This window comes from Bos grunniens, chromosome 21 (genome assembly GCF_055505025.1).
Source record: "Bos grunniens cultivar Pamir isolate PY7600 chromosome 21, Bosgru_T2T1.0, whole genome shotgun sequence".
Lineage (NCBI taxonomy): Eukaryota > Metazoa > Chordata > Mammalia > Artiodactyla > Bovidae > Bos > Bos grunniens.
The window spans coordinates 139,970-166,192 of NC_141185.1; the positions used below are offsets into that span (position 1 = coordinate 139,970).

Below are 26,223 nucleotides of genomic sequence, written 5' to 3' on the forward strand. Positions count from 1 at the left end.
TCAGGAGGGACGGTGAGAGGCAGGATGGAGTCTGAGAATGGATGCACCTTGAGGCCATCCTGCTGAAGAGATGTCCTGCCAGGGTACACACACTCGGCTGACCTAGCCTCTCTGTAGGGTGCTGTTGTGACAACCCGCTCCAGTGTTCCTGCCTGGAAAATCCCATGGACAGAGGAGTCTGGGGTGGGCTACAGCCCATCTGATCTCAAAGGGTCAGACACGACTGAGGTGACTGAACATGCTCACCGCCCCTTCCCTGGGTGAGCACTCCCTCAGGGCAGCCCCACCAGAGTCAGCTGACAAGGGCTCTGCCTCGATCTCCTCTGATGCCTCAGGTGTCTCCTCTCACAGGTATGGGCACTAGGAGACCCTCAGGCACTTGTGCTGTGAGTTGTCAGGGGTGACTTCACTGGTTTCTGACAAGGGGGCTCGTCTGGACCTTCTTGTGGGGCCCCTGCAGGATCCAGGTGCTGCAAGAACAGGTGAGCCCAGGAGTGAACGGTAGGTGCAGTGGGCATCGAGCCCCATGCTTCTGTGTGCAGCTATCCTGTGACATGATGTTAGCCCATGGGGGGCTCCAGGAGACAAAGGGACCCCAAGTCCTCGAGAGCCTCTGGACTCACTGTGAGTGTCAACTGCATCAGTGCACCTGCAGCCCAGGGCGGCGACATCCAGGTGTTCTCACAAACTCCTTCCTTGGGGTCTCTCTACAGAGTGTGTGCCTTATTGAGGCTATTTCCAGAGATGATTAAAAGAACATGCTGTCTCTAGAAGAATACTCTGAAGGTAGAAAACAGCCACTTAATTCCAGACCGGAAACACTGCTAGGACAGCCCTGTGAGCCCAGGCAGAGGGTGCAGGGCTGCTGCCCAGGAATGGGGGCAGGGGTCCAGGAGTCTCAGAGATGGAGTCTTCTCTTTTCACTGAAAACAATAACTAGCAGGACAAGGACTGGTGACGTTTAATATTGGGCCCTGTTGGGAATACACAGCTCGGTGAGGCCATGAGAAGTACATGTGTATATGTCTGTGAGTGTGTGTGTGAGTGTGTGTAAGTGTGCATGTGTGTGGGTGCATATGTGTGTGCATCTTTGTGTGTGTGTATATGTGTGTGAGTGTTTGTATGTGTGTGCATGTGAGTGTGCATATAAAAGTGTGAGGGTGTTTATGTGTGCATCTGAGTTGTGAATGTGTGTGATTCGTTTTGTGTCTGTATGTGTGAGTGTGAAAGTGTTTGTGAGTATGTATGTCTGTATGTCTGTGTGACACATGTGTGTTTGTATAACAGGTGTGTATGTGACAGGTGTGTGTGTGTGATAGGTGTGTTTGACATGTGTATGTGTGCCTGTATATCTGTGTGACAAAGGTGTTTGTATGTAACAGGTGTGTGTATGACAGTTGTGTGTGTGTGTGACAGGAGTGTGTGTTTCAGGTGTCTGTTTCTCTGTAGTAGATGTGTGTGTGTTACAGGAGTGTGTGTGTGACAGACAGGTGTGTCTGTATGTGTGTGACAGGTCTTGGCGTGTGACAGGTCTCTTTGTGTGTAACAGGTGTATGTGTGTGTAACAGGTGTGTGTGTGTGAAAGGTATGTGTTTGTTCAGTGTGTGTGTGAGACACGTGTGTGTGTGACATGTGTGTCTGACAGGTGTATATGTGTGTGTGACAGGTGTGGGTTTTCGTTTAACAGGTGTGTGTTTGTGTTACAAATGTGTGTGTGATAGTTGATGTGTGTGTGTGTATCTCTGTGTGACAGGTGTGTGTGTATGTAACAGGTGTGTGTCTGTGACAGGTGTGTGGGTGTGTAACAGTTGTGTTTGTGTGTGTGCATGTCTCTGTGTGACAGGTGTATGTCTGTGAATACCCAGTGGTGGCTGACTTTTGGGAAACACACTGATTCGAGGTGAAGATGTCTCTGTGGCACTAAAGGCTGGTTCACGATGGGGACTGTGTCCTCTGGGGAGGGTCCCTCAGTGGAAGAGCTCTCTGCACAGAGGTCAGGGACCTGGCAGGACAGAGGCCCTCAAACAAGGATGAGGACACGGACACACACCCACTGAGCATGGCCATGGGTCATAAGACTACTCCTTCCTAATATCGCCCACGTATTGAGTGTGAAGTTTTCAGCCTCTAGAACATAAAGATGACCTGAGGTGTCCTAGGTTAAATATGGATATTCTGAGCCCTGAGAACATCACCCACAGCAACACTGGCTCTGCACAGCAGTCCTGGGAGCACAGCCCTCACCAGGGACTGGAGCTGGACAGTCCTCCTCCTGGTGGCCTTGGCTCCAGGTCAGGGTCATCCCGGTGCTGCGGTGAAGAAGGGACAGGGTCCAGTCAAGGGGCTTCATGCACTTCTGTCCCCTGTCCACAGGGGTGCACGCCCAGGTGCAGCTGGTGCCGTTGGGGCTGAGCTGAGGAAACCTGGGGCCTCAGTGAAGGTGTCCTGCAAGGCTTCTGGATACACCTTCACCGACTACTCCATGCACTGGGTGTGACAGGTCCCTCAGCAAGGGCTTGAATGGATGGACAGATTGACAGCAAAGATGGTGGAACAAAGTATGCACAGAAGTTCCAGGGCAGAGTCACCTTGGTTGCAGACACGTCCACCAGCACCGCCTACATGGAGCTGAGCAGTCTGAGGTCTGAGGACACGGCTGTTTATTACTGTGTGAGACACACACTGTGAAAACCCACATCCTGAGAGGCAGGGTGGCTGTGCTAGGAGAGGAGAGAAATTATGGTTTTCTGACTTCTCATCACCAGGAGTCTGAAATCTGAGAGATCAGATCATGCTCTCCTGGGACACTGGTGTTTTTGAGCAAGATCTCAAGGTAACAAATATATGAAAGAAAGATGCAGGATAAAGATCTCTCTCCAAAGGGTTATGGATTTTTATTCCTTTTTTAGCAGAGGTATTGAGACCCTGATTCTTCTTGGGAATGTTAGGTGAGTAATTATCTGGGAATACTTGGTTAATGTCAAGTATGGGGTTCTTATTCTGTAGAGTGTCCTGGCAAGACCTCTGGCTCATTCTTTAGTTTGAAGAGTGCCATCGTCCTTTGGGGATCCCAAGGGTGAATTTCTATTTCCCAGTCTCTGTCAAGCAGCCCACATGGAGCATCTAGTCAGACAGCCACGAGCAGGGCTACAGAGTCAGGGTCGAGGGGTGCACAGGTCCCTCAGTCTGTGGCAGCACATGGTTCCTCACAGGGACCACCGCCTGCAGTGTCCTGTCTCCAGGGGCAGTGCTTGTGGTCATCGAATAAGTGGGAGCCATGTGGGAGAAACTGGCGGATGTGAGACCCACCTCCTAGCCTGTATCACTCTGCTGCTCATTGTGTCAAGTTCCCACACGTGTGGGGCCCAAATCGACACACATATGCCCTTTCAGTCCACACTTCAGAGTCTGATATCAGTTTCACTGGATTGGAATCCAGATGCGACAGGACCACAGTCCCAAGGCTCTCAGTGTGTGATTGCATCTGTGCCCCCAGAATTCAGATTTGGAAGTCCGGTGCACCCCAGAGAATGCTGCTATAATCGGGGTCTTTGTCAGATGCATAGTTCATGAGAGGAGAGTCCTCATGATTTGGGTTGGAGTCTTTCTAAGAATCCCCAGAGAATATACTAGTCCCTGTCCACCAGGTAAGGACCCAGCAGGAAGGTGCCAGATGTGAACGAGGAAGGGGGCCTCACCAGAAGGCAGCCTCACTGGTGTCCTGACATGGGGCTTCCAGCCTCTAGGACTGTAGGAAATCAAGTCTTGCTTACAGACCACCCCACCTGAGCTCCTGTTGTGCACTCTGAAAGGATAAAGTCAGGGACAATCTGCTTCTTTGCTGTGTCCAGTCTAGAGCTTCACTGCCTGCATCCCTGGCTCTCAGCCACTTCCTTCATCTGCACAGCCCAGCAAAGCACCTTCCATCAGTGGTCAATTCTCCCAGGGTCAGATGCCCTTGGCCGCCCTCTGATGAACACATTTGTGGTTTCAACTGGAGCCACACGATAATCCAGGAAAAGCAGACCTCTCAATTATTCACATTTTGCAATCTCCCTAATTCCATGTGAGATGACATTCAGAGACTCAATGAATGATTCAGACAAACACAGTCCACCTTCAGCCCTGCAAATACATCCTTCCCACAGGCCCATTACACTTAGCAAATCCCAGAAAACCTCCAAAATGTCCACCTAAGAATTGACACTAAATTATAATGTCAATGATAATAAAGATTGTAGAGCAAAGTTGGTCTAAATACCATCAACCCCAAGTCCCAAATCTAGTCCTCTAACTCAGCTATGTGTGAGGATTTGTGTTCTAAAATACAATATGTAGACAGGCATATCTCAGCTACAAGGAGTTTCATTCCGTAAAAAGGATAAATGTAAGTCAGAAAGGACCCCTGGTCCCAGTGTGCACGAGTGCTCAGTCCTACAGTTGTGCCTGACTCTTTGCCACCCTATGGACTATAGCCTGCCAAGCGCCTCTGTCCATGGGAATCTCCAGCCCGAGAATACTGGAGTGGGTTGGTATTTCCTCCTCCAGGGGATCTTCCCGACCCAGGGACTGAACCCAAGTCTCCTGCATTTCTTTCAGTGCAAGCAGATTCTTCACTGCTGAGCCTCCAGGGAGGCCCCACTGGCCCCAACAGTGTTTAAATCCATCCATGCAAACCCTACTAAGTCCAAGGTCTGGCAATAATCTTCTTTGGCTCCTCTTCCAGCCTCTGGCCCTGTTGATCTGCCCCCTTACTTTCCATTCCTTTTTGTGGGAGGTGGTGCATATTTGAAGCTGAGCACTTTCACCAGCATGTTTCCTGCTGCTGGGATCTTGAACCATTGCTGTGACCCTCAAGGAAAAGACAATTGAGGATGGTGCATGATCCTTTCTATTCATTGTTGAATTATATTTGCTCATAGGTTTTAAGAGTTTTTGCATTAAATTCATCAAAGGTACATTTTATAAAAGTCCCTAGAGAAACTTTCTGTTCCGAGACTGTTGCTCCCTGGAAGATTTTAAAATTACTCTGACGAAATTCAATTTTCACACACATGATCAGTCTCTCCATGTTGTCTCCTCCATCTTGATTCGGTCCTGCAGGTTTTACAGTTTAGGAATTTGTCCATTTCTTCTAGATTGTCCAATTTGTTGGCATACAACTCTTTGTAATAATCTCATATGATTTTCTGTATCTCTGAGGTATTAGCTTTATGTCTTTTCTATATTTTATTTTATTCCAGTAAGTTCTTTTTCCTCCTTTGGAGACTGGCTAAAGATTTATGGTTTTGTTTTCTTTGCAAAAACGACAATGACAACAACAACACCAGCTGTTGATTTCACTGATCGTTCTTGCTGTTTTGTGTGTCTGTGTTCATCTCAATATTATTAATTTCTACACTTTTTGTCATTTCCTTCCTACTACTGCCTCTGGGCTTTTGTGGTGTTCTGTTCTAATTTCTGTATGTAGTAAGTCGGATTGTTTCCTTCCATTTCTTGAAGAAAGCCTGTATCACTGTCAGCTTTCATTTCAGAACTGCTGGGCAGGCATAGAGTTTAGAGATAAGTGTGTATTAGTCCCTCAGTCATGTCTGACACCTTGTTGCCCCAAGGACAGTAGCACACCAGTCTTCTTTGTCCTTTCTAGGCAAGAATCCTGGAGTGGGTTTCCATTTCCTACTCCAGGGAATCTCACACCCGGGGAGTCAACCCAGGTCTCCTACATTGCAAGTGGATTCTTTACTACAAGAGGCAAAATTCTCATTATCTACAGAACAGTGTAGATAGAAAACCCTAAAGACTCCACACAAAGCTATTAGACCACTCTCATCCAGAGAGCACTGAACTCAGTAAGTCAGAGTGGGTACCAGCATGTGATTGCTCATGGCTTAGGAGTTGTTGGGGATTCTCTGGATCCCACTTCTGATGCCATAAACTAAACCCCATAGAAACCAACTGGCAGTGGATTGGGGGATGTGTCTGCAGCCTTCCAGTCCCGTGAGACGAGAAGCATATTTCAGTTTTACAGGTGGTCCAGTGGGATCACGAGATCAGAGAAACTGCTGAAGAGTGGAAAGCCTGTTAGGCGTGCCCCACAAGACTCCACTGGCTTTGATGATGGACGAAGGTGTTGAGCCAAGGGATGAGGACACATCCAGAAGCTCAGTGACTGGGATGGCAGAGGCCACAGTTCCAGGGTCACCCTCAGGAGTCTTGACCATGTTGCATAGCATCGGGCACAAGTGACCCCACAAGCTCTGAAGCAGAGTGAGGTGGGGCCTCTCTTCAGAGCACATTCAGGTGTCGGGAAACTGGATCTGGCATAGAAGACACACTTGTGCAGAACTGCTGTGGCCAAAGCCAGACTGGGAAGGGCTTTGCATAGACAGTAGGTTCTAACTCAGTCAGTGCACAGGTGAGATCCCTGTGCCGAGGAAGACCTGACCTGTGACAGACCCGAAGGGGTGACATCTCAGGGCAGGAGAAGACCAGGGTCACATGGACAGGACGTCAGTCAGAGTGGGGACACACACTGGTCTTTTCTGGCTCCAGGAAGGATAACACCACTGATGACACTGATGACAGCACTCCCCACCCCGGGCAAACCCGCTGTAAAGTCCACACATGCTGTGACTGTCGTCAGCCCCAGTCTACATCCTCACACACAGAAATGCAGGTGTGAGGCCACAGCCGCAGGGACACAGGGAGATGGGGGAGTGGAGCCCTAAGGAGCTCCCAGGAGTTGTGTGTCCTCAATTCTCAGCAGACTTGGGGTCCTCAGTGTCCACCCTCAGGGAGGAGATGCTGAGGTTCACGAGTTCCTGCAGACACTCAGTTGTGCACAGGAAAATGCACCCCACTGGGCAAGTCAGCTGTGCTGGGACGACGAGCATCTCAGCACAAATGTCTACTGTGTCCACAGAATTAATACTGTGTTTAATTACTCTGAACAAACCACCTCTAGAGTGATTCTTCAGGTTATTTAAGCTGTTCAAGATGAAAAACACTCAAGAAAACAAAGGGAAACACAAATGATTTCGGAATTCTGAAAAACATTAAATTGTACTCAACTCCATGAATTCAATGTGATTCAAACATGTATATTTTTCTCTGATGTTTGCAAATGGAGTAAGTAAACATCAGGTAATCAGAAAAGAAAAAAGAGAGAGAGAGAGAGAGATTGTGTCTAACAAATGGCTGGTACCTGAATGTGTGGTGGGCATTTGTTGAGTAAAGGGAAACACGTTCTTGGGATAAAGTCTCTTCCCCAAATCTGCCATTGTTCCCTGAAAGCATCTTTTTTCCTGACCAGCCCTCCTTCATCATTTCATTCCTCAATCGTCTTCCTGGTGTGGGGAGGGGGACCCCAGGAAAGGCTGAGTTCTCTGAGGCCACAGACAGCAGCCCCTCACAGGGGGAGCCCGATAGACAGGACCTCTATTCACTGCTTTCTGCTTTTTATACAGAGGTCCCTCCTGTATGCAAATATCCACTCAGGTCACAGGGTAGAAACAGAGCACCAGCTCCCTTAAATTCAGCCTCCTCCTCAGGCTTGAAGTGACTTCTGGGAGTGGTGACTCTCATCTGCTCGAAGATGAACCCACTGTGGACCCTCCTCTTTGTGCTCTCAGCCCCCAGAGGTGAGTGTCTCTGGGTCAGACATGGGCACGTGGGGAAGCTGCCTCTGAGCCCACGGGTCACCGTGCTTCTCTCTCTCCACAGGGGTCCTGTCCCAGGTGCAGCTGCGGGAGTCGGGCCCCAGCCTGGTGAAGCCCTCACAGACCCTCTCCCTCACCTGCACGGTCTCTGGATTCTCATTAAGCGGCAATAGTGTAGGCTGGGTCCGCCAGGCTCCAGGGAAGGCGCTGGAGTGGCTGGGTGTCATATATTATGGTGGAAGCACAGGCTATAACCCAGCCCTGAAATCCCGGCTCAGCATCACCAAGGACAACTCCAAGAGCCAAGTCTCTCTATCACTGAGCACCGTGACAACTGAGGACACGGCCACATACTACTGTGCAAGAGACACAGATTCAGTGTGAGCCCAGACAAAAACCTCCCTGCATAGGGGCCCGTGACCACCAGGGGGCGCTCAGGACTCAGTACAGAGCTGAGTACTGGAGCAGGTACGGAAGAGGCGTTGGGCGGTGGGGGTCTTGGGGGGGATTCTCCTGAGGGCTTCTCTTTCCTCCTCCTGCCCAGGAGCTGCACCATAGACCCATTTCTGTGTTCTGGTATTTCATTGTTGTGGTTTATGTTACTCTCAGACAACTGTGTGTATATATATATATTTCATTTTATCTTGAAGCAAGGATAGTTTTAGGAAAACATACAGTCACACATAATACTCAACAGCTAAATTTTTTCTCCTTCATTTTTATTCCTTCAAGGGAACTCAGTAAAACACTTGCTGCTGCTACTGCTAAGTCGCTTCAGTCGTGTCCGACTCTGTGTGACCCCACAGATGCCAGCCCATTAGGCCCCACCGTCCCTGGGATTCTCCAGGCAAGAACACTGGAGTGGGTTGCCATTTCTTTCTCCAATGCATGAAAGTGAAAAGTGAAAATGAAGTCTCCCATTTGTGTCCAACTCTTCGAAACTCCATGGACTGCAGCCTACCAGGCTCCTCCGTCCATGGGATTTTCCAGGCAAGAGTACTGGAGTGGGGTGCCATTGCCTCCTCCGTCAGTAAAACACTTGACTCTCGCTAATTTCAAAACTGTTAACTATCCTGAAAGGAAACATAAGATATTTAAACATTTTACTCTTTGTTTTGTTTTCTGCACGAGGAAGGAAGAGACTCAACCTCCTTCTATCTGTCAAACTGCACGATTAGAATCTGGAGCAAGCAGTGTCAAAGGCTCCAGTGTCAGGGGTCCCCAGGGCTGCATATGCAATGATTCTCGTCATTCACAGATTCTGTACTGCAAATTCACCCACATGCTAGCTTTTATTAGCATCTTAACATAAACAGTTACCTTGTGTCCTTATATAGACATTGACAGTTTGGCAAGTTCACTAGGTCACTCAACACACACACATTCCAGGTGAGGTCAATCAGGATGATACCATCTCACCTCAACGTCTCTGAAGTCCACATCCCATTCTGAGCTTATGTCGGGATCATTCATAAAGGGAAAAACAGAAGTCCTCAGGTGGATTTGTCCATGGGGTCAACGTGGAGCCCACCACCATCTGTCCTCTCGCCCATCACAGTGACCATCACTGGCAGAGCGAAAGGAAGCAGGAGCTGTGCTTGGCTCAGCCCTGAGGAAAGACCCAAGGGCTGAGAGGACGAGGGGCTGAGCTGAGATGGGCAAGGGGCAGGAGGTGGGGGCCGACAGGACAGAGACTCTGGGCTCAGAAAGGGGGACCTGCCCTGGGATCTGGTTCCAAGCCATCTGATAGACACACTGCTTGCCCACCCTTGCTCGCCAAACATGTAAATTCAGAAGGCAACCATGGGGATCCTGGGATGACCAGGGTGAGTGTGACCACAGCCTCTCTGGACTCACAGGAATAGAGCTCCTCAATGCAAATTCCTCCTCAAGCTCCAAGGAAAAATCCACCTCTGGGCTATGGGAGCTCACCACTCTCTGCTCACACAGGATGCAGGTCTCAGTGAAGGCAGAGCTGTTGTGTGGAAGACGAGGCTTTGGCGTCTTCTCCTCTGCCTGGTGGCAGTTCCCCAAGGGGAAGTTCAGGCATCAGACACGCATCTGTGGGGGTAATTGTGACAGCAGGTGACTGACTGGGTTTGAATCTTCTTGTCCCCGGGTGTCCTGTCCCAGGTGAAGGTGCAGGAGTCGGGCCCAGACCTGGTGAAGCCCTCGCAGATCGTCTCCCTCACATGTGCTGTCTCTGGTTACTCCATCACGTGATTATGGTGGGAGCTGGATCCACCAGGCCCCAGGGAAGGGGCTAGAGTGGATGGGAAGCATATATTATAATGGTGACACTTACCACAGCCCCTCCATCGAGAGACACACCTCCATCTCCAGGCACACGTCTAAGAACCAGTTCTCCCTGCAGCTGAGCTCTGTCAACACTATGGACACAGCTGTGTATTACTGTGCAAGAGACACATGAGGGGACTTCAGTGTGAGCCCAGACACAGGCCACCCTTCGGGGGCCCCATGACCACCAGGGGGCTTGTGGGACACATCGAGCAGAGGGCTGAGCCCAGGAGCAGGTGCCCTGGGCTTGGGGGGGATGCTCGGGAGAGCCTGTGCTTTCTTCTTCCTGCCCAGGAGTCCACCACAGACCGTCCTCTGTGTCCTAACGTCTCACTGCTGTGCTTTATGTCACCCTCGGCATACTGTGGGAATATGCATGTTTTTGCAGTTTTAATTTCCTGTTGACGTAGGATGGATTTTACACATACACATTTAATACTCAAGAATTAAGGATAATTTTTTGGTTTACTTTTCTTCTCCTCAAAGGATCTCAGCATACCCCTGAGGCCTATCACCATTTTGCTGGTGAGTGTGAATCTTGAAATTTTTGAAGGTTCTGAGAAGACACAGGAGATTTTCAGTTGCTACAATGTTTGTTGTTTTTGTACATGTGGAAGGAAGAGACTCACTCTCCTTCTTTCACTGAAACTGCAAAAACAGGTAGAATTCTGCAGTGTCCAGTGTTATAGGTGCTAGCACAGAGAGCCCCAATACTGCGTATACAGACATCCTCGTTATTCAGATTCTGCATTTGCAAGTTCACCTACTTTTAGCTATTATTAGCATCATAAAACATATACCATCGTTTCACGGTCATTAATGGACATTTATAATGTAGATTGTCTTTAAATCATCCAACACACGCATGTTTCTACTTGAGGGCAGTCAAGCCCATTCCCTCATGTTTCATCCAATCATGTCAATCAGTCTCCTTCGTGTTCAGTTTACTGAGGTATTTTCACATTTTGTGCTCCTTAGTTGACAGTTTCCCTCTTGAAAATGACCCCGTGTGTAGTCCTCATGCACAGGCTAGTGTTTCTAAGCACTCATTGCTGCAAGCTAACTTTCAATAGAAAATATCTCTCTCAGAAAGGTTCATTCAGGCAAGAATGGTACTTCTGGGTATGTGAGCTTGACATTGATGTCTCAAATATAAATATCATTTTTTAAGATGGGATTCAGATGTCAGTTTTTGTTATTTGAGGTAGCCTTGGAAACTTTGTTCAGTTCCAAATACAGATGATAAAATGGAGATTTATGGACAAGAAGGAGATTGACTGGATGGAAAATGACTATGAGAAGACTTCAAGTTCAGAGGGTCCTGGCTAGACTGTCTCCCAAGGATTCTTGGTCAATAGACATCAGGGAGATCAGAAGCACCTGGGAGACAGCAGGTTTAATGAAATGACTCCAACATTGAGGGTGTTCAGAGGTCAAGGGTAAGCGTGCTCACTAGTCTGACTTAGGTGTCTTGATAAAACTAGGAAAGGGTGGACACAGAAACCCACAGGTCAAGGCCTCATTGAGAAACAAATTTCAGGAAGCCAGAGTAAAATGTGGTCAAGGCGTCCTTGTCACCTTGGGAGTCAGCGTTCTTATCTTCATTGACCTAGTTCTCTGAAAGTCAGCTTTAAACCAAAGGAAGATGATCTGTCTGGTCCCTCCCCGTCCTGCTGGCATCTCTGAGCTGTGAGCCTCCTCCGGGTCTGCAGAAGGTGGAGTGATGTAGTGACGTCTGTGAAGAGGTCTCATGCTTTCTCCTTCCCAGGTGTCCTGTCCCAGGTGCTGGTGTGGGAGTTGAACCAGGACCATTGGAGGCCCTCTCCTCACTTGGTCTCTCCGTGGATTCTGCATCACACAGAGTGCTGACTGCTGGGACTGGAGCCCTCAGTCTTAAGACTCAGAGCTGCAGTGATGGGGTGCTTTGGTCCTGGGAACAGCGCAGGTTGTCTCTCCAGAAACCACTCTCCACCCACAGAGACATGTCCATCTAGCTCCATGAGGACCTAGGACACAACCCTGTGTTGCTGTCCCAGGAGGTACAGGGAGAAGTCAGACCGAACCCACATAACCCTGCCTTCAGGGGCTGCTCCAAGTACCAAGAGACACCCGCGTTCATCAGGAAACAAGAGGACACTTGTTGGGGGCCAGAGTGAGGTACTCTGCCCGTGGCAAAAGTCATGAGGAAGGAGGCTCGACATACGCAAAGGCGGGATCGAGCCGCAGGAGTCCCCCTGGAAATTCTCGAGCATCTACCCCCATAACCAGAGCCTGCCTGCTTTACTACTTTGTGCTCTCACCTACACCTCTGACTTTACGGGGGGCTGTCCCCCACCACCTCTTTTGGAGAAGGAGTTAATTTAGAGCTCCAGTTAATAAAAACTCCTGGGCATGACAAGAGTGTTTTAACCTACAAACTCCTCTGAAGGTTCTCTAGCCTGCCTGACAGGCTTGTCTGGCCACATGTGATTGCTCACAGCCTCCCAACCATGAGAGGCATGAGATGCTTTAAACCTTCTAAAAACAGGTTCCTTAGAACAGTTAGAAAACTATTAGTATAAGTATAATGGGCTGATTAGCAATTGTGTTGGTGAAGTGTTTTTCATTTGTTGAGCCAATGTTTGTTGTTAAGTCTCCATATCCCCTGCCCTTACACACATTAATGAATATATAAACCACGTTAGATCTTAGGCTAAGTAAATTATTTCCTTAACTAAAACCCACTATACCCTCACCCTATAGGAATGTAACTTTATTTGGGTGGTGTCTGTTTTAAGAATAATCACCCCTGGAGAAATAAGTGTCCTGGTTGACTGACTGCTGTCACAAGGAGAGGGTCATAAATTGTCAGCAGGCCCCCTGGCCAGAAGATGATGTAACACCCCTAAGACCTCTGTATACATTTGTATGAAGCACCTGACTTTGATAAAAGTCAGGACTGCTGACCCCGCGTGACTTTTGCATAACATCTCAGTGTATAAAAGTAGACCATGGAAAATAAAGAATTGGGATCAGTTTCTCGAAATACTAGTCTCCCCATGTCGCTCTCTCTCTCACTCTGGTTGAGTCTCCATCTGGAGCGCGGAACCTGCCATGCTTACTAATTATACCTGGGCTTCTAAGATCCGACCAGGGAGGCCTCAGTGTCTCCTCTCCTTCAGGAGAATGGAAGGATGCCTGCTGCCTACGTAAGTGGTGCAAGCTTCTTGTCTTGAAGTTTTATTGGTCTCCCGCATAAACCAAGCTACTCAGCCTCTTTTCTCCACTGAATTTTCCTACTGAGCTATCCTCATTCTATTACTCTTTACATCTCTAATTAATATCTAATTGAAGCTATTGTATGCTGATCCTCGCCAACGCCGTCCCTGCTTCGAATACCCTGGAACAGCCGGAGCTGGACCCCGGCAGACACTTTCAAGGCAGGACAGAAAATGTCATGATGGGGTTTTCTCTCAAAAGCTGGGGTCTCTCCACTGGAACAATGCTTCCCCTGCAAGCTCCTTCAGGGGCTTGTCACCCCAGAGAGCTTTCCTGTTTTTGAACCTGGGATGTGATTTCATGGAGTCAGGATGGTCTGTCTTTCCCTATCTGTCTTGGGACAGGCTGCACAGAGATATTTCCTCAGAGGACATATTAGGTCACTACGTTCTGTGACTTACTGTCAACTTTTTAATCATTAATTCTTCTACTTCACTTCACGTCTGCTTTCCACCTTCCAGTGGATTTCCAAATCCTCTCAGGCTGAAATTCTCCCCAGCTCTGTTAGATTCTGTGTCTTTCATTTGAATAGTGAGTAGTATTTGAAGTTGGTAATTGATATCATAGAACACTGGAGTGACTTTTTGCCCCAGAGGACACTTGAAAATGTCTGGACACTAGTTAGGCTGTATCCTAAGGGGTGTATTGTAGGTGGCTAGTTCTGCATTTGGTAGACAGATAAATGATAGATGAAATAGAAATGAAGATAAAAGGAAACAACGCAAACAGTTGTATCCTAACAATATGGTAAAATCCATAAAAATTTAGTCTACAAATTCAGCGAGTAGTAAAAGCTCAGAAGTGCAAAGCTGATATGTGCATGTATATGAAGATATTTGTAAGAACATAAATATTCAAATAATTGGTAAATACTTTTCTAGCCCTCAGTCATGTGGTGATTCTCTGTTTTCTCTCCATGAAATCATCACATACATTACCACTTGGCTGCCATTTCCATTCCTTCCAGCTAGTGGATGAGCAACCTTTATTTTAAATCATCCCCAGCATTTGATCACTTTAGTATTTTGTACTTAAGCTCCTCTAAAGGTGTGTAACAGCATCTCATCCTCCTGTTATTTCATGATTCCTAAGTGGTCAAACAGGAGATGACAAGAGTGAACATCGACATTCTAGGAATCAGCCAACTAAGATGGACTGGAATGGGTGAATTTAACTCAGATGACCATGATATCTACTACTGCAGGCAAGAATCCCTTAGAAGAAATGGAGTAGCCATCATAGTCAACAAAAGAGTCTGAAATGCAGTACTTGGATGCAGTGTCAAAAACGACAGAATGAACTCTGTTCGTTTCCAAGGCAAACCATTCAATATCATGGTTATCCAAGTGTATACCCCAACCAGTAATGTTGAAGAAGCTAAAGTTCAACGGTTCTATGAAGACCTACAGGACCTTCTAGAATTAACCTATTATACAGAGTGAAGTAAGCCAGAAAGAAAAGCACCAATACAGTATACTAATGCATATATATGGAATTTAGAAAGATGGTAACAATAACCTTGTATACGAGACAGCAAAAGAGACACTGATGTATAGAACAGTCTTTTTGACTCTGTGGGAGAGGGAGAGGGTGGGATGATTTGGGAGAATGGCATTGAAATACGTATAATATCATATATGAAACGAGTCGCCAGTCCAGGTTCGATGCACGATACTGGATGCTTGGGGCTGGTGAACTGGGACAACCCAGAGGGATGGTATGGGGAGTGAGTAGGGAGGAGGATTCACGATGGAGAACACATGTATATCTGTGGCAGATTCATTTCGATATTTGGCAAAACCAATACAATATTGTAAAGTTTAAAAATAAAATAAAATTAAGGAAAAAAAGGTGTCTTTTTCATTACAGAAGACTGGAAGGCAAAAGTAGGAAGTCAAGAAGCACCTAGGGTAACAGCAAATTTGGCCTTGGAGTACAGAATGAAGCAGGGCAAAGGCTAATAGAGTTCTGCCAAGAGAATGCACTGGTCATAGCAAACACCCTCTTCCAACAACATAAGAGAAGACTCTACACATGGACATCACCAGATGGCCAACACCGAAATCAGATTGATTATATTCTTTGCAGCCAAAGATGGAGAAGATCTATAGAGTCAGCAAAAACAACACCAGGAGCTGACTGTGGCTCAGATCATGAACTCCTTATTGCCAAATTCAGACTTAAATTGAAGAAACTAGGGAAAACCACTAGACCATTCAGGCATGACCTAAATCAAATCTCTTATGATTATACAGTGGAAGTGAGAAATAGGTTTAAGGGACTAGATCTGATAGAGTGCCTGATGAACAATGGATGGAGGTTTGTGACAATGTACAGGAGAGAGGGAGCAACACCATCCCCAAGGAAAATAAATGCAAAAACGCAAAATGGCTGTCTGAGGAGGCCTTACAAATAGCTGTTAAAAGAAGAGATGGGAAAAGCAAAGGAGAAAAGGGAAGATATACCCATTTGAATGCAGAGTTTCCAAGAATAGCAAGGAGAGGTAAGAAAGCCTTCTTCAGCGATCAATGCAAAGACTTAAAGGAAAACAATAGAATGGGAAAGACTGGAGATCTGTTCAAGAAAATTAGCGATACCAAGGTAACATTTCATGCAAAGACGGGCTCAAGAAAGGACAGAAATGGTATGGACCTAACAGAAGCAGAAGATATTAAGAAGACGTGGCAAGAATACAAAGAACTGTACAAAAAAGATCTTCACAATGCAGATAATCATTATGGTGTGATCACTCACCGAGAGCCAGACATTCGGGAATGCAAAATCAATGGGCCTTAGGAAGCATCACTATGAACAAAGCTAGTGGAGGTGATGGAATTCCAGTTGAGCTAATTTAAATCCTAAAAGATGATGCTGTGAAAGTTTGCACTCAATATGACAGCAAATTTGGAAAATTCAGCAGGGGCCACATGACTGGAAAAGTCAGTTTGCATTGCAATCCCTAAGAAAGGCAATGCCAGGAGAAGGAGCTAAGATGGCAGAGGAGTAGGACAGGGAGAACACTTTCTTCCCCACAAATTCATCAAAAGAACTTTGAAACGCCGAGTAAATCCCACAAAACAACTTCTGAATGCCAGCAGAGGACATCAGGCACCCAGAAAAGCAACCAAGTCTTCGAAAGGAGGTAGGAAAAAATATAAAAGACAAAAAAAGGGACAAAAGAGGGAGGGACGGAGTTCCGTCCCAGGAAAGGAGTCTTAAAAAGAGAGAAGTTTCCAAACACCAGGAAACCTTCTCACTGCTGAATCTGTGCCGAGCCTTGGAAGCACAGAGGGGAACATAACAGGGAGGAAAAATAAATAAACAATTAAAACCCACAGATTGCGAGCCCTACGGTAACTCCCCCAGCGGAGAAGCAGCGCAGACGCCTGCATCTGCCATTAGCAAGTGGGGGCTGGGCAGGGAGGCACAACGCAGGCTGCATCGCAAGAATTTGGCCTGAATACCCCGAGCGCTATCTGAGTGAAATAATTTGGGCTAGCAAACCAGACTGTGGGATATCTCCCACGCAAAAAGTCAGCCTTAACCTATGACACCGCCAGGCCTGCACACAGAACAAAGGACTGAACAGAGATAGCCGGCGGCAGACCATCCCCCTCCGGTGATAGGCAGCCAGAGCCGGAAGGGGACAATCACAGCCCCATAGAGACATTATCTATAAAACTGTAAGCAGGCTTCTTTTTTAACTAAAACTTCTTGGGGGTCTGGACGGTCAACATCTGCCTGAGAAGGTGTGCCGGTACACACCTAGATAACCGAGTGGCCTGGAGGCGATAAGTCGCCGCAATCGCACGCGCCAAACACCTCATCACCTGAGCTGCTCGGATCTGGGAAGAGCACAAAACGCAGGCCCAACTGAGAGTCTGCACCCCTGAGGACTACCCAAGTGCCTGAACCTGAGCGGCTTGGACCTGGGAAGTACAGGCAGCCCAGGGCTGGCCACGGATGGTTCCTGGCAGAGCAACCTAGAGCCTGAGCAGCGTGGGCAGAGAGGCTACACGCGCCGTGAACAGGGGGCAGACCCAGTGTGGCTGAGGCACTGCGAGCACACGCCAGTGTTATTTGTTTGCAGCATCCCTCCCTACCTCCCCTCAGTGCGACTGAACAAGTGAGCCTAAAAAAAAAAGAAAGAAAGAAAAAAAGTGTCCTCCACCGTCCCCTTTGTGTCAGGGTGGAAACCAGACACTGAAGAGACCAGCAAACAGAAGAAGCTATAACAGAGGCAACCGCCTTGGAGGCTGCAGGAAATAGATTAAAACCCTGTGGTTACTACCAACTACATAGGAAGGGGCCTATAGATCTTGAGAAATATAAGTCGGACCAAGGAACTAGCCAAAAATGAACTGAACCCACAATACTCACAACAAAACCGGAGAAAGTCTGAGATATATTTTTACTATTTGTACGATCATTCTTTCTTTCTTTCTTTCTTTTTTTAATTATTTTTTTAATTAAAAAAAATTTTAAGTCCCCTATTATTCCTTTAATTTCCACTTTTATAACCGATTACTTTGCAAAAAAAAAAAAAGAAGACCCTATTTTTTTTAAAGCAAACTTCATATATATTTTTTTAATAATTTTTTGACCTTTTTTTTTTCCTTCTTTTCTTTAACATTGTATTTTTGAAATTCCAAACTCTACTCTAGATTTTTAATTTTAGCTTTTTGGTATTTGTTATCAATTTTGTACCTATAGTTTTTTGGGTTTTTTTTTTAATAATTTCTGTGACCTTTTTTTCTTTTTTCTTTTTCTTTTTCTCTGATTCTTTCTCTTCTTCTTTTAAATAACATTGTATATCTGAAATTCCAAACTCTACTCTAGATTTTTAATTTATGCTTTTTGGTATTTGTTATCAATTTTGTACCTGTATTTTTTTTTTATAATTTATGCGACTTTGTTCTTGTTTGTTTTTCTCTCTCTCTTTCTTTTCCTTCTTCTTTTTTTTAACATTGTATTTTTGAAATTCCAAACTCTACTCTAGATTTTTAACTTTTGCTTTTTGGTATTAGTTATCAATTTTGTACCTATATTTTCTTTATAATTTATGCGACCTTCTTTGTTTTTGTTTGTCCATTTTTTCTCTCTTTCTTTTCCTTCTTCTTTTGTTTAACATCGTATTTTTGAAATTCCAAACTCTACTCTAGATTTAAAATTTTTGCTTTTATGTATTTGTTACCAATTTTGTACCTTTAAGAACACAATCTTCAGGATCCATTTTTTTTCACTAGGGAGCGAGATTCCAGGCTTAACTGCTCTCTCTCCCTTTGGACTCTCCTTTTTCTCCACCAGGTCGCCTGTGTCTCCTCCCTAACCCCTCTCTACTCTACCCAACTCTGTGAATTTCTGTATGTTCCAGACGGTGGAGAACACTTAGGGAACTGATTACTGGCTGGATCTGTCTCCCTCCTTTTCATTCCCCCCATTTATCCTCCTGGCCACCTCTGCCACCTTCCTCCTGAGAGGGTAACAGGCAGGAAGGCCAGGGGTCTCCAAATGGAGGAAATAGCCTGCAAGTGTCAGACATTTTTATCTCTCTTAAGCGGCAGGAGGAAACAAACTAGCAATATTTTTTCCTTCTCTATACAAATTTAAAGAGAGGTTTCTCTTAAAATACTGTGTTGCCATAATGACACCTGGTTTCGCCTAGAGATAACCAATGCCTTTTTCTTATGGAAATGTTTGTCTTAAGCTATGCTAATGTACTATGCCTTTACCCCAAACTCTGTCTCCAAGTCGGTTCCGCCTCTTGGCCCAGAACCTACTTGACAAACCAGTATGGATATTGTTCCCCTAATCTATGTAAATGAAACTATTTGTATTGTGGTCTGCCCTTCTTCAAGATTCAAGTTAATCGTTTTATGGCCCAGGATAAATCATTTGGTGCCAAGATTATCCCAAAATGCATCTTATGAGTGAGGGGCCTGGCGCCATTCTGAATTTTAAGACATTCCTTTCTTTCATTAATAGACTGCTAGTGACTATATAACATCCAGCTGAAGACTAGCAGGGGGGTACTCTTTCTGCCCCCTTCTGATGCCTATGTCAGAAGCTTTCTCTATCTCCTTTATACTTTAATAAAACTTTATTACACAAAAGCTCTGAGCGATCAAGCCTCGTCTCTGGCCCTGGATTGAATTCTTCTCCTCCGGGGGCCAAGAATCCCAGTGTATTCGCTTGATTCAACAACAACCTTTCACTCCTTCTTCTCTTCTCTGTATAACTCTGTGAACAACTCTGAGTGGTCCAGTTGTGGAGTGCACATAAGGAAGAGATTACTGAATAGCCCACTCTCTCCTCTACTGATTCCACCTCATCTCATTTGGGTCACCTCTAACTCCCTCCTCACTCTTCTCTTCTCCATATAACGCTGTAAACCTCTCTGGGTGAAACAAGTTTCAGGGCAAGACATACCAAGCAAATTCTCCAGCAGCAAGGAACACAGCCCTGAGCTCCAAGATACAGGCAGCCCAAAGTCACCCCAAAACCATAGACATCCCATAACTCATTACTGGACATTTCATTGCACTCCAGAGAGAAGAAATACAGCTCCACCCACCAGAACACCGACACAAGCTTCCCTAACCAAGAAACCTTGACAAGCCACCTTTACAAACCCACACAGAGAGAGGAAACGCCACAATAAAGAGAACTCCACAAACTGCCAGAATACAGAAAGGACACCACAAACTCAGCAATTTCAACAAGATGAAGAGACAGAGGAATACCCAGCAGATAAAGGAACAGGATAAATGCCCACCAAACCAAACGAAAGAGGAAGACATAGGGAATCTACCTGATAAAGATTTCTGAGTACTGATAGTGAAATTGATCCAAAATCTTGAAATCGAAATGGAATCACAGATAAATAGCCTGGAGACAAAGATTGAGAAGATGCAAGAAAGGTTTAACAAGGACCTAGAAGAAATAAAAGAGAGTCAATATATAATGAATAATGCAATAAATGAAATTAAAAACACTCTGGAGGCAACAAATAGTAGAATAACAGAGGCAAAAGATAGGATTAGTGAATTAGAAGATAAAATGGTAGAAATAAATGAATCAGAGAGGATAAAAGAAAAACAAATTAAAAGAAACAAGGACAATCTCAGAGACCTCCAGGACAATATTAAATGCTACAACATTCGAATCAAAGGGGTCCCAGAAGAAGAAGACAAACAGAAAGACCATGAGAAAATACTTGAAGAGATAATAGTTGAAAACTTCCCTAAAATGGGGAAGGAAATAATCACCCAAGTCCAAGAAACCCAGAGAGTCCCAAACAGGATAAACCGAAGGTGAAACACCCCAAGACACATATTAATCAAATTAACAAAGATCAAACACAAAGAACAAATATTAAAAGCAGCAAGGGAAAAACAACAAAAAACACACAAGGGAATTCCCATAAGGATAACAGCTGATCTTTCAATAGAAACTCTTCAAGCCAGGAGGGAATGGCAAGACATACTTAAAGTGATGATAGAAAATAACCTACAGCCCAGATTATTGTACCCAGCAAGGATCTCATTCAAATATGAAGGAGAAATCAAAAGCTTCTCAGACAAGCAAAAGCTGAGAGAATTCAGCACCACCAAACCAGCTCTCCAACAAATACTAAAGGATATTCTCTAGACAGGAAACACAAAAACGGTGTATAAACTCGAACTCAAAACAATAAAGTAAATGGCAACGGGATCATACTTATCAGTAATTACCCTAAACATAAATGGGTTGAATGCACCAACCAAAAGACAAAGACTGGCTGAATGGATACAAAAACAAGACCCCTACATATGTTGTCTACAAGAGACCCACCTCAAAACAGGGGACACATACAGAGTGAAAGTGAAGGGCTGGAAAAAGATTTTCCATACAAATAGGGACCAAAAGAAAGCAGGAGTAGCAATACTTATATCAGATAAAATAGACTTTAAAACAAAGGCTGTGAAAAGAGACAAAGAAGGTCACTACATAATGATCAAAGGATCAATCCAAGGAGAAGATATAACAATTATAAATATATATGCACCCAACACGGGAGCACCGCAATATGTAAGACAAATGCTAACAAGTATGAAAGGAGAAATTAACAATAACACAATAATAGTGGGAGACTTTAATACCCCACTCATACCTATGGATAGATCAACTAAACATAAAATTAACAAGGAAACACAAACGTTAAATGATACAATAGACCAGTTAGACCTAATTGATATCTATAGGACATTTCATCCCAAAACAATGAATTTCACCTTTTTCTCAAGCACACATGGAACCTTCTCCAGGATAGATCACATCCTGGGCCATAAATCTAGCCTTGGTAAATTCAAAAAAATAGAAAGCATTCCAAGCATCTTTTCTGACCACAATGCAGTAAGATTAGATCTCAATTACAGGAGAAAAACTATTAAAAACTCCAACATATGGAGGCTGAACAACACGCTGCTGAATAACCAACAAATCACAGAAGAAATCAAAAAAGAAATCAAAATTTGCATAGAAACGAATGAAAACGAAAACACAACAACCCAAAACCTATGGGATACTTTAAAAGCAGCCCTAAGGGGAAAGTTCATAGCAATACAGGCATACCTCAAGAAACAAGAAAAAAGTCAAGCAGATAACCTAACCCTACACCTAAAGCAACTAGAAAAGGAAGAAATGAAGAACCCCAGGGTTAGTAGAAGGAAAGAAATCTTAAAAATTAGGGCAGAAATAAATGCAAAAGAAACAAAAGAGACCATAGCAAAAATCAACAAAGCCAAAAGCTGGTTCTTTGAAAGGATAAATAAAATTGACAAACCATTAGCCAGACTCATCAAGAAACAAAGGGAGAAAAATCAAATCAATAAAATTAGAAATGAAAATGGAGAGATCACAACAGACAACACAGAAATACAAAGGATCATAAGAGACTACTATCAACAATTATATGCCAATAAAATGGACAACGTGGAAGAAATGGACAAATTCTTAGAAAAGTACAACTTTCCAAAACTGGACCAGGAAGAAATAGAAAATCTTAACAGACCCATCACAAGCACGGAAATTGAAACTGTAATGAAAAATCTTCCAGCAAACAAAAGCACAGGTCCAGACAGCTTCACAGCTAAATTCTACCAAAAATTTAGACAAGAGCTAACACCTATCCTGCTCAAACTCTTCCAGAAAATTGCAGAGGAAGGTAAACTTCCAAACTCTTTCTATGAGGCCACCATCACCCTAATACCAAAACCTGACAAAGATCCCACAAAAAAAAGAAAACTACAGGCCAATATCACTGATGAACATAGATGCAAAAATCCTTAACAAAATTCTAGCAATCAGAATCCAACAACACATTACAAAGATCATACACCATGACCAAGTGGGCTTTATCCCAGGGATGCAAGGATTCTTCAATATCCACAAATCAATCAATGTAATACACCACATTAACAAATTAAAAAATAAAAACCATATGATTATCTCAATAGAGGCAGAGAAAGCCTTTGACAAAATTCAACATCCATTTAGGATAAGAACTCTCCAGAAAGCAGGAATAGAAGGAACATACCTCAACATAATAAAAGCTGTATATGACAAACCCACAGCAAACATTATCCTCAATGGTGAAAAATTGAAAGCATTTCCTCTAAAGTCAGGAACAAGACAAGGGTGCCCACTTTCACCATTACTATTCAACATAGTTTTGGAAGTTTTGGCCACAGCAATCAGAGCAGAAAAAGAAATAAAAGGAATCCAAATTGGAAAAGAAGTAAAACTCTCACTATTCGCAGATGACATGATCCTCTACATAGAAAACCCTAAAGACTCCACCAGAAAATTACTAGAACTAATCAATGATTATAGTAAAGTTGCAGGATATAAAATCAACACACAGAAATCCCTTGCATTCCTATACACTAATAATGAGAAAACAGAAAGAGAAATTAAGGAAATAATTCCATTCACCATTGCAACGGAAACAATAAAATACTTAGGAATATATCTACCTAAAGAAACTAAAGACCTATATATAGAAAACTATAAAACGCTGGTGAAAGAAATCAAAGAGGACACTAATAGATGGAGAAATATACCGTGTTCATGGATTGGAAGAATCAATATAGTGAAGATGAGTATACTACCCAAAGCAATTTATAGATTCAATGCAATCCCTATCAAGCTACCAACGGTATTCACAGAGCTAGAACAAATAATTTCACAATTTGTATGGAAATACAAAAAACCTCGAATAGCCAAAGCGATCTTGAGAAAGAAGAATGGAACTGGAGGAATCAACCTACCTGACTTCAGGCTCTATTACAAAGCCACAGTTATCAAGACAGTATGGTACTGGCACAAAGACAGAAATATTGATCAATGGAACAAAATAGAAAGCCCAGAGATAAATCCATGCACATATGGACACCTTATCTTTGACAAAGGAGGCAAGAATATACAATGGATTAAAGACAATCTCTTTAACAAGTGGTGCTGGGAAAACTGGTCAACCACTTGTAAAAGAATGAGACTAGAACACTTTCTAACACCATACGCAAAAATAAACTCAAAATGGATTAAAGATCTCAACTTTAAGATATATAAAACTCCATATAAAACTCCTAGAGGAGAACATAGGCAAAACACTCTCCGACATACATCACAGCAGGATCCTCTATGACCCACCTCCCAGAATATTGGAAATAAAAGCAAAAATAAACAAATGGGACCTAATTAAACTTAAAGGCTTCTGCACAACAAAGGAAACTATCAGCAAGGTGAAAAGGCAGCCTTCAGAATGGGAGAAAATAATAGCAAATGAAGCAACTGACAAACAACTAATCTCAAAAATATACAAGCAACTCCTACAGCTCAACTCCAGAAAAATAAATGACCCAATCAAAAAATGGGCCAAAGAACTAAATAGATTTCTCCAAAGAAGACATACAGATGGCTAACAAACACATGAAAAGATGCTCAACATCACTCATTATAAGAGAAATGCAAATCAAAACCACTATGAGGTACCATTTCACGCCAGTCAGAATGGCTGCGATCCAAAAGCCTACTAGCAATAAATGCTGGAGAGGGTGTGGAGAAAAGGGAACTCTCTTACACTGTTGGTGGGAATGCAAAGTAGCACAGCCACTATGGAGAACAGTGTGGAGATTCCTTAAAAAACTGGAAATAGAACTGCCTTATGATCCAGCAATCCCACTTCTGGGCATACACACTGAGGAAACCAGAAGGGAAAGAGACACGTGTACCCCAGTGTTCATCGCAGCACTGTTTATAATAGCTGGGACATGGAAGCAACCTAGATGCCCATCAGCAGATGAATGGATAAGAAAGCTGTGGTACATATACACAATGGAGTATTACTCAGCCATTAAAAGAATACATTTGAATCACTTCTAATGAGGTGGATGAAACTGGAGCCTATTATACAGAGTGAAGTAAGCCAGAAAGAAAAACACCAATACAGTATACTAACGCATACATATGGAATTTAGAAAGATGGTAACAATAACCCTGTGTACGAGACAGCAAAAGAGACACTGATGTATAGATCAGTCTTATGGACTCTATGGGAGAGGGAGAGGGTGGGGAAATTTGGGAGAATGGCATTGAAACATGTATAATATCATGTATGAAACGAGTCACCAGTCCAGGTTCGATGCACGATACTGGATGCTTGGGGCTGGTGCACTGGGACGACCCAGAGGGAGGGTATGGGGAGGGAGGAGGGAGGAGGGTTCAGGATGGGGAACACAGGTATACCTGTGGCGGATTCATTTCGATATTTTGTAAAACTAATACAATATTGTAAAGTTTAAAAATAAAATAAAATTTAAAAAAAAAGAAACTGAAAAAAAAAAAGAAAGAAAGATTAATTAGGGCAAGAATGATACTTCTGGGCATGTGAGCTTGGCATTGATGCCTCAAATATAAATATCATTTTTTAAGATGGGATTCAGATCTCAATCTTTGTTTTTTGAGGTAGTCTTGGAAATTTGGTTGAGTTCCAAATACTGATGGTAAAATGGAGATTTATGGACAAGAAGGAGATTGACTGGACAGAAAATGACCATGAGGAGATTTCAAGTTCTGGGGGTCCTGGCTAGACTGTCTCCCAAGGATTCTTGGTCAATAGACATCAGGGAGATCAAAATCACCTGGGAGACAGCAGGTTTAATGAAATGACTCCAACATTGAGAGTGATCATAGATCAAGGGTAAGTGTGCTCACTAGTCTGACTTAGGTGTCTTGATAAAACTAGGAAAGGATGGACACAGAAACCCACAGGTCAAGACCTGGTTGAGAAACACATTTCAGGAAGCCAGAGAAAAATGTGGTCAAGGCGTCCTTTTCACCTTGGGAGTCAGTGTTCTTATCTTCATTGACCTAGTCCTCTGAAAGTCAGCTTTAATCCAAAGGAAGATGATCTGTCTTGTCCTTCCCCATCCTGCTGGCATCTCTGAGCTGTGAGCATCTCCCGGGTCTGAGGAAGGTGAGTGATGTAGTGACATCTGTGAAGAGGTCTCATGCTTTCTCCTTCCCAGGTGTCCTGTCCCAGGTGCTGGTGTGGGAGTTGAACCAGGACCATTGGAGGCCCTCTCCTCACTTGGTCTGTCCGTGGATTCTGCATCACACAGAGTGCTGACTGCTGGGACTGGAGCCCTCAGTCTTAAGACTCAGAGCTGCAGTGATGGGGTGCTTTGGTCCTGGGAACGGCACAGCATAGAGCATGTCTCTCCAGAAACCATTCTCCATCCAGAGACATGTCCATCTAGCTCTACGAGGACCTAGGACAAAACCCTGTGTTGTTGTCCCAGGAAGTCCAGGGAGAAGTTAGACCCAACCCACATCACACTGCCTGCAGGGCTGCTCCAAGCACCAGGTGACACCCACGTTCATTAGGAAACAAGAGGACACTCTTCAAAGCAGGAGAGAAAATATCATGATGGGCTTTTCTCTCAGAAGCTGGGGTCTCTCCACTGGA

At 44.4% G+C, this 26,223-nt stretch overlaps 1 long non-coding RNA gene and 1 gene segment (V, D, J or C); one reads left to right on the plus strand and one right to left on the minus strand.

The window, feature by feature from the left end:
- Positions 1-7,528: 7,528 nt before the first annotated feature.
- On the plus strand, positions 7,529-8,762 carry LOC147348807 (immunoglobulin heavy variable 4-59-like). The segment is given in 2 exon segments: positions 7,529-7,640; positions 7,723-8,762. Coding segments are annotated over 2 exon segments (366 nt in total).
- Positions 8,598-26,223, minus strand: part of LOC147348808 (uncharacterized) — a 44,744-nt gene continuing 27,118 nt past the window's right edge. The window contains exons 3-4 of one of the 2 annotated variants that reach the window (XR_015149327.1): positions 9,591-9,719; positions 8,598-8,731 (exon numbers count right to left, since the gene is read on the minus strand). This is a non-coding gene — a long non-coding RNA (uncharacterized LOC147348808). Of the gene's footprint in view, positions 8,732-9,077; positions 9,720-26,223 lie in introns of both variants that reach the window. The other variant, XR_015149326.1, reaches the window with a different exon arrangement.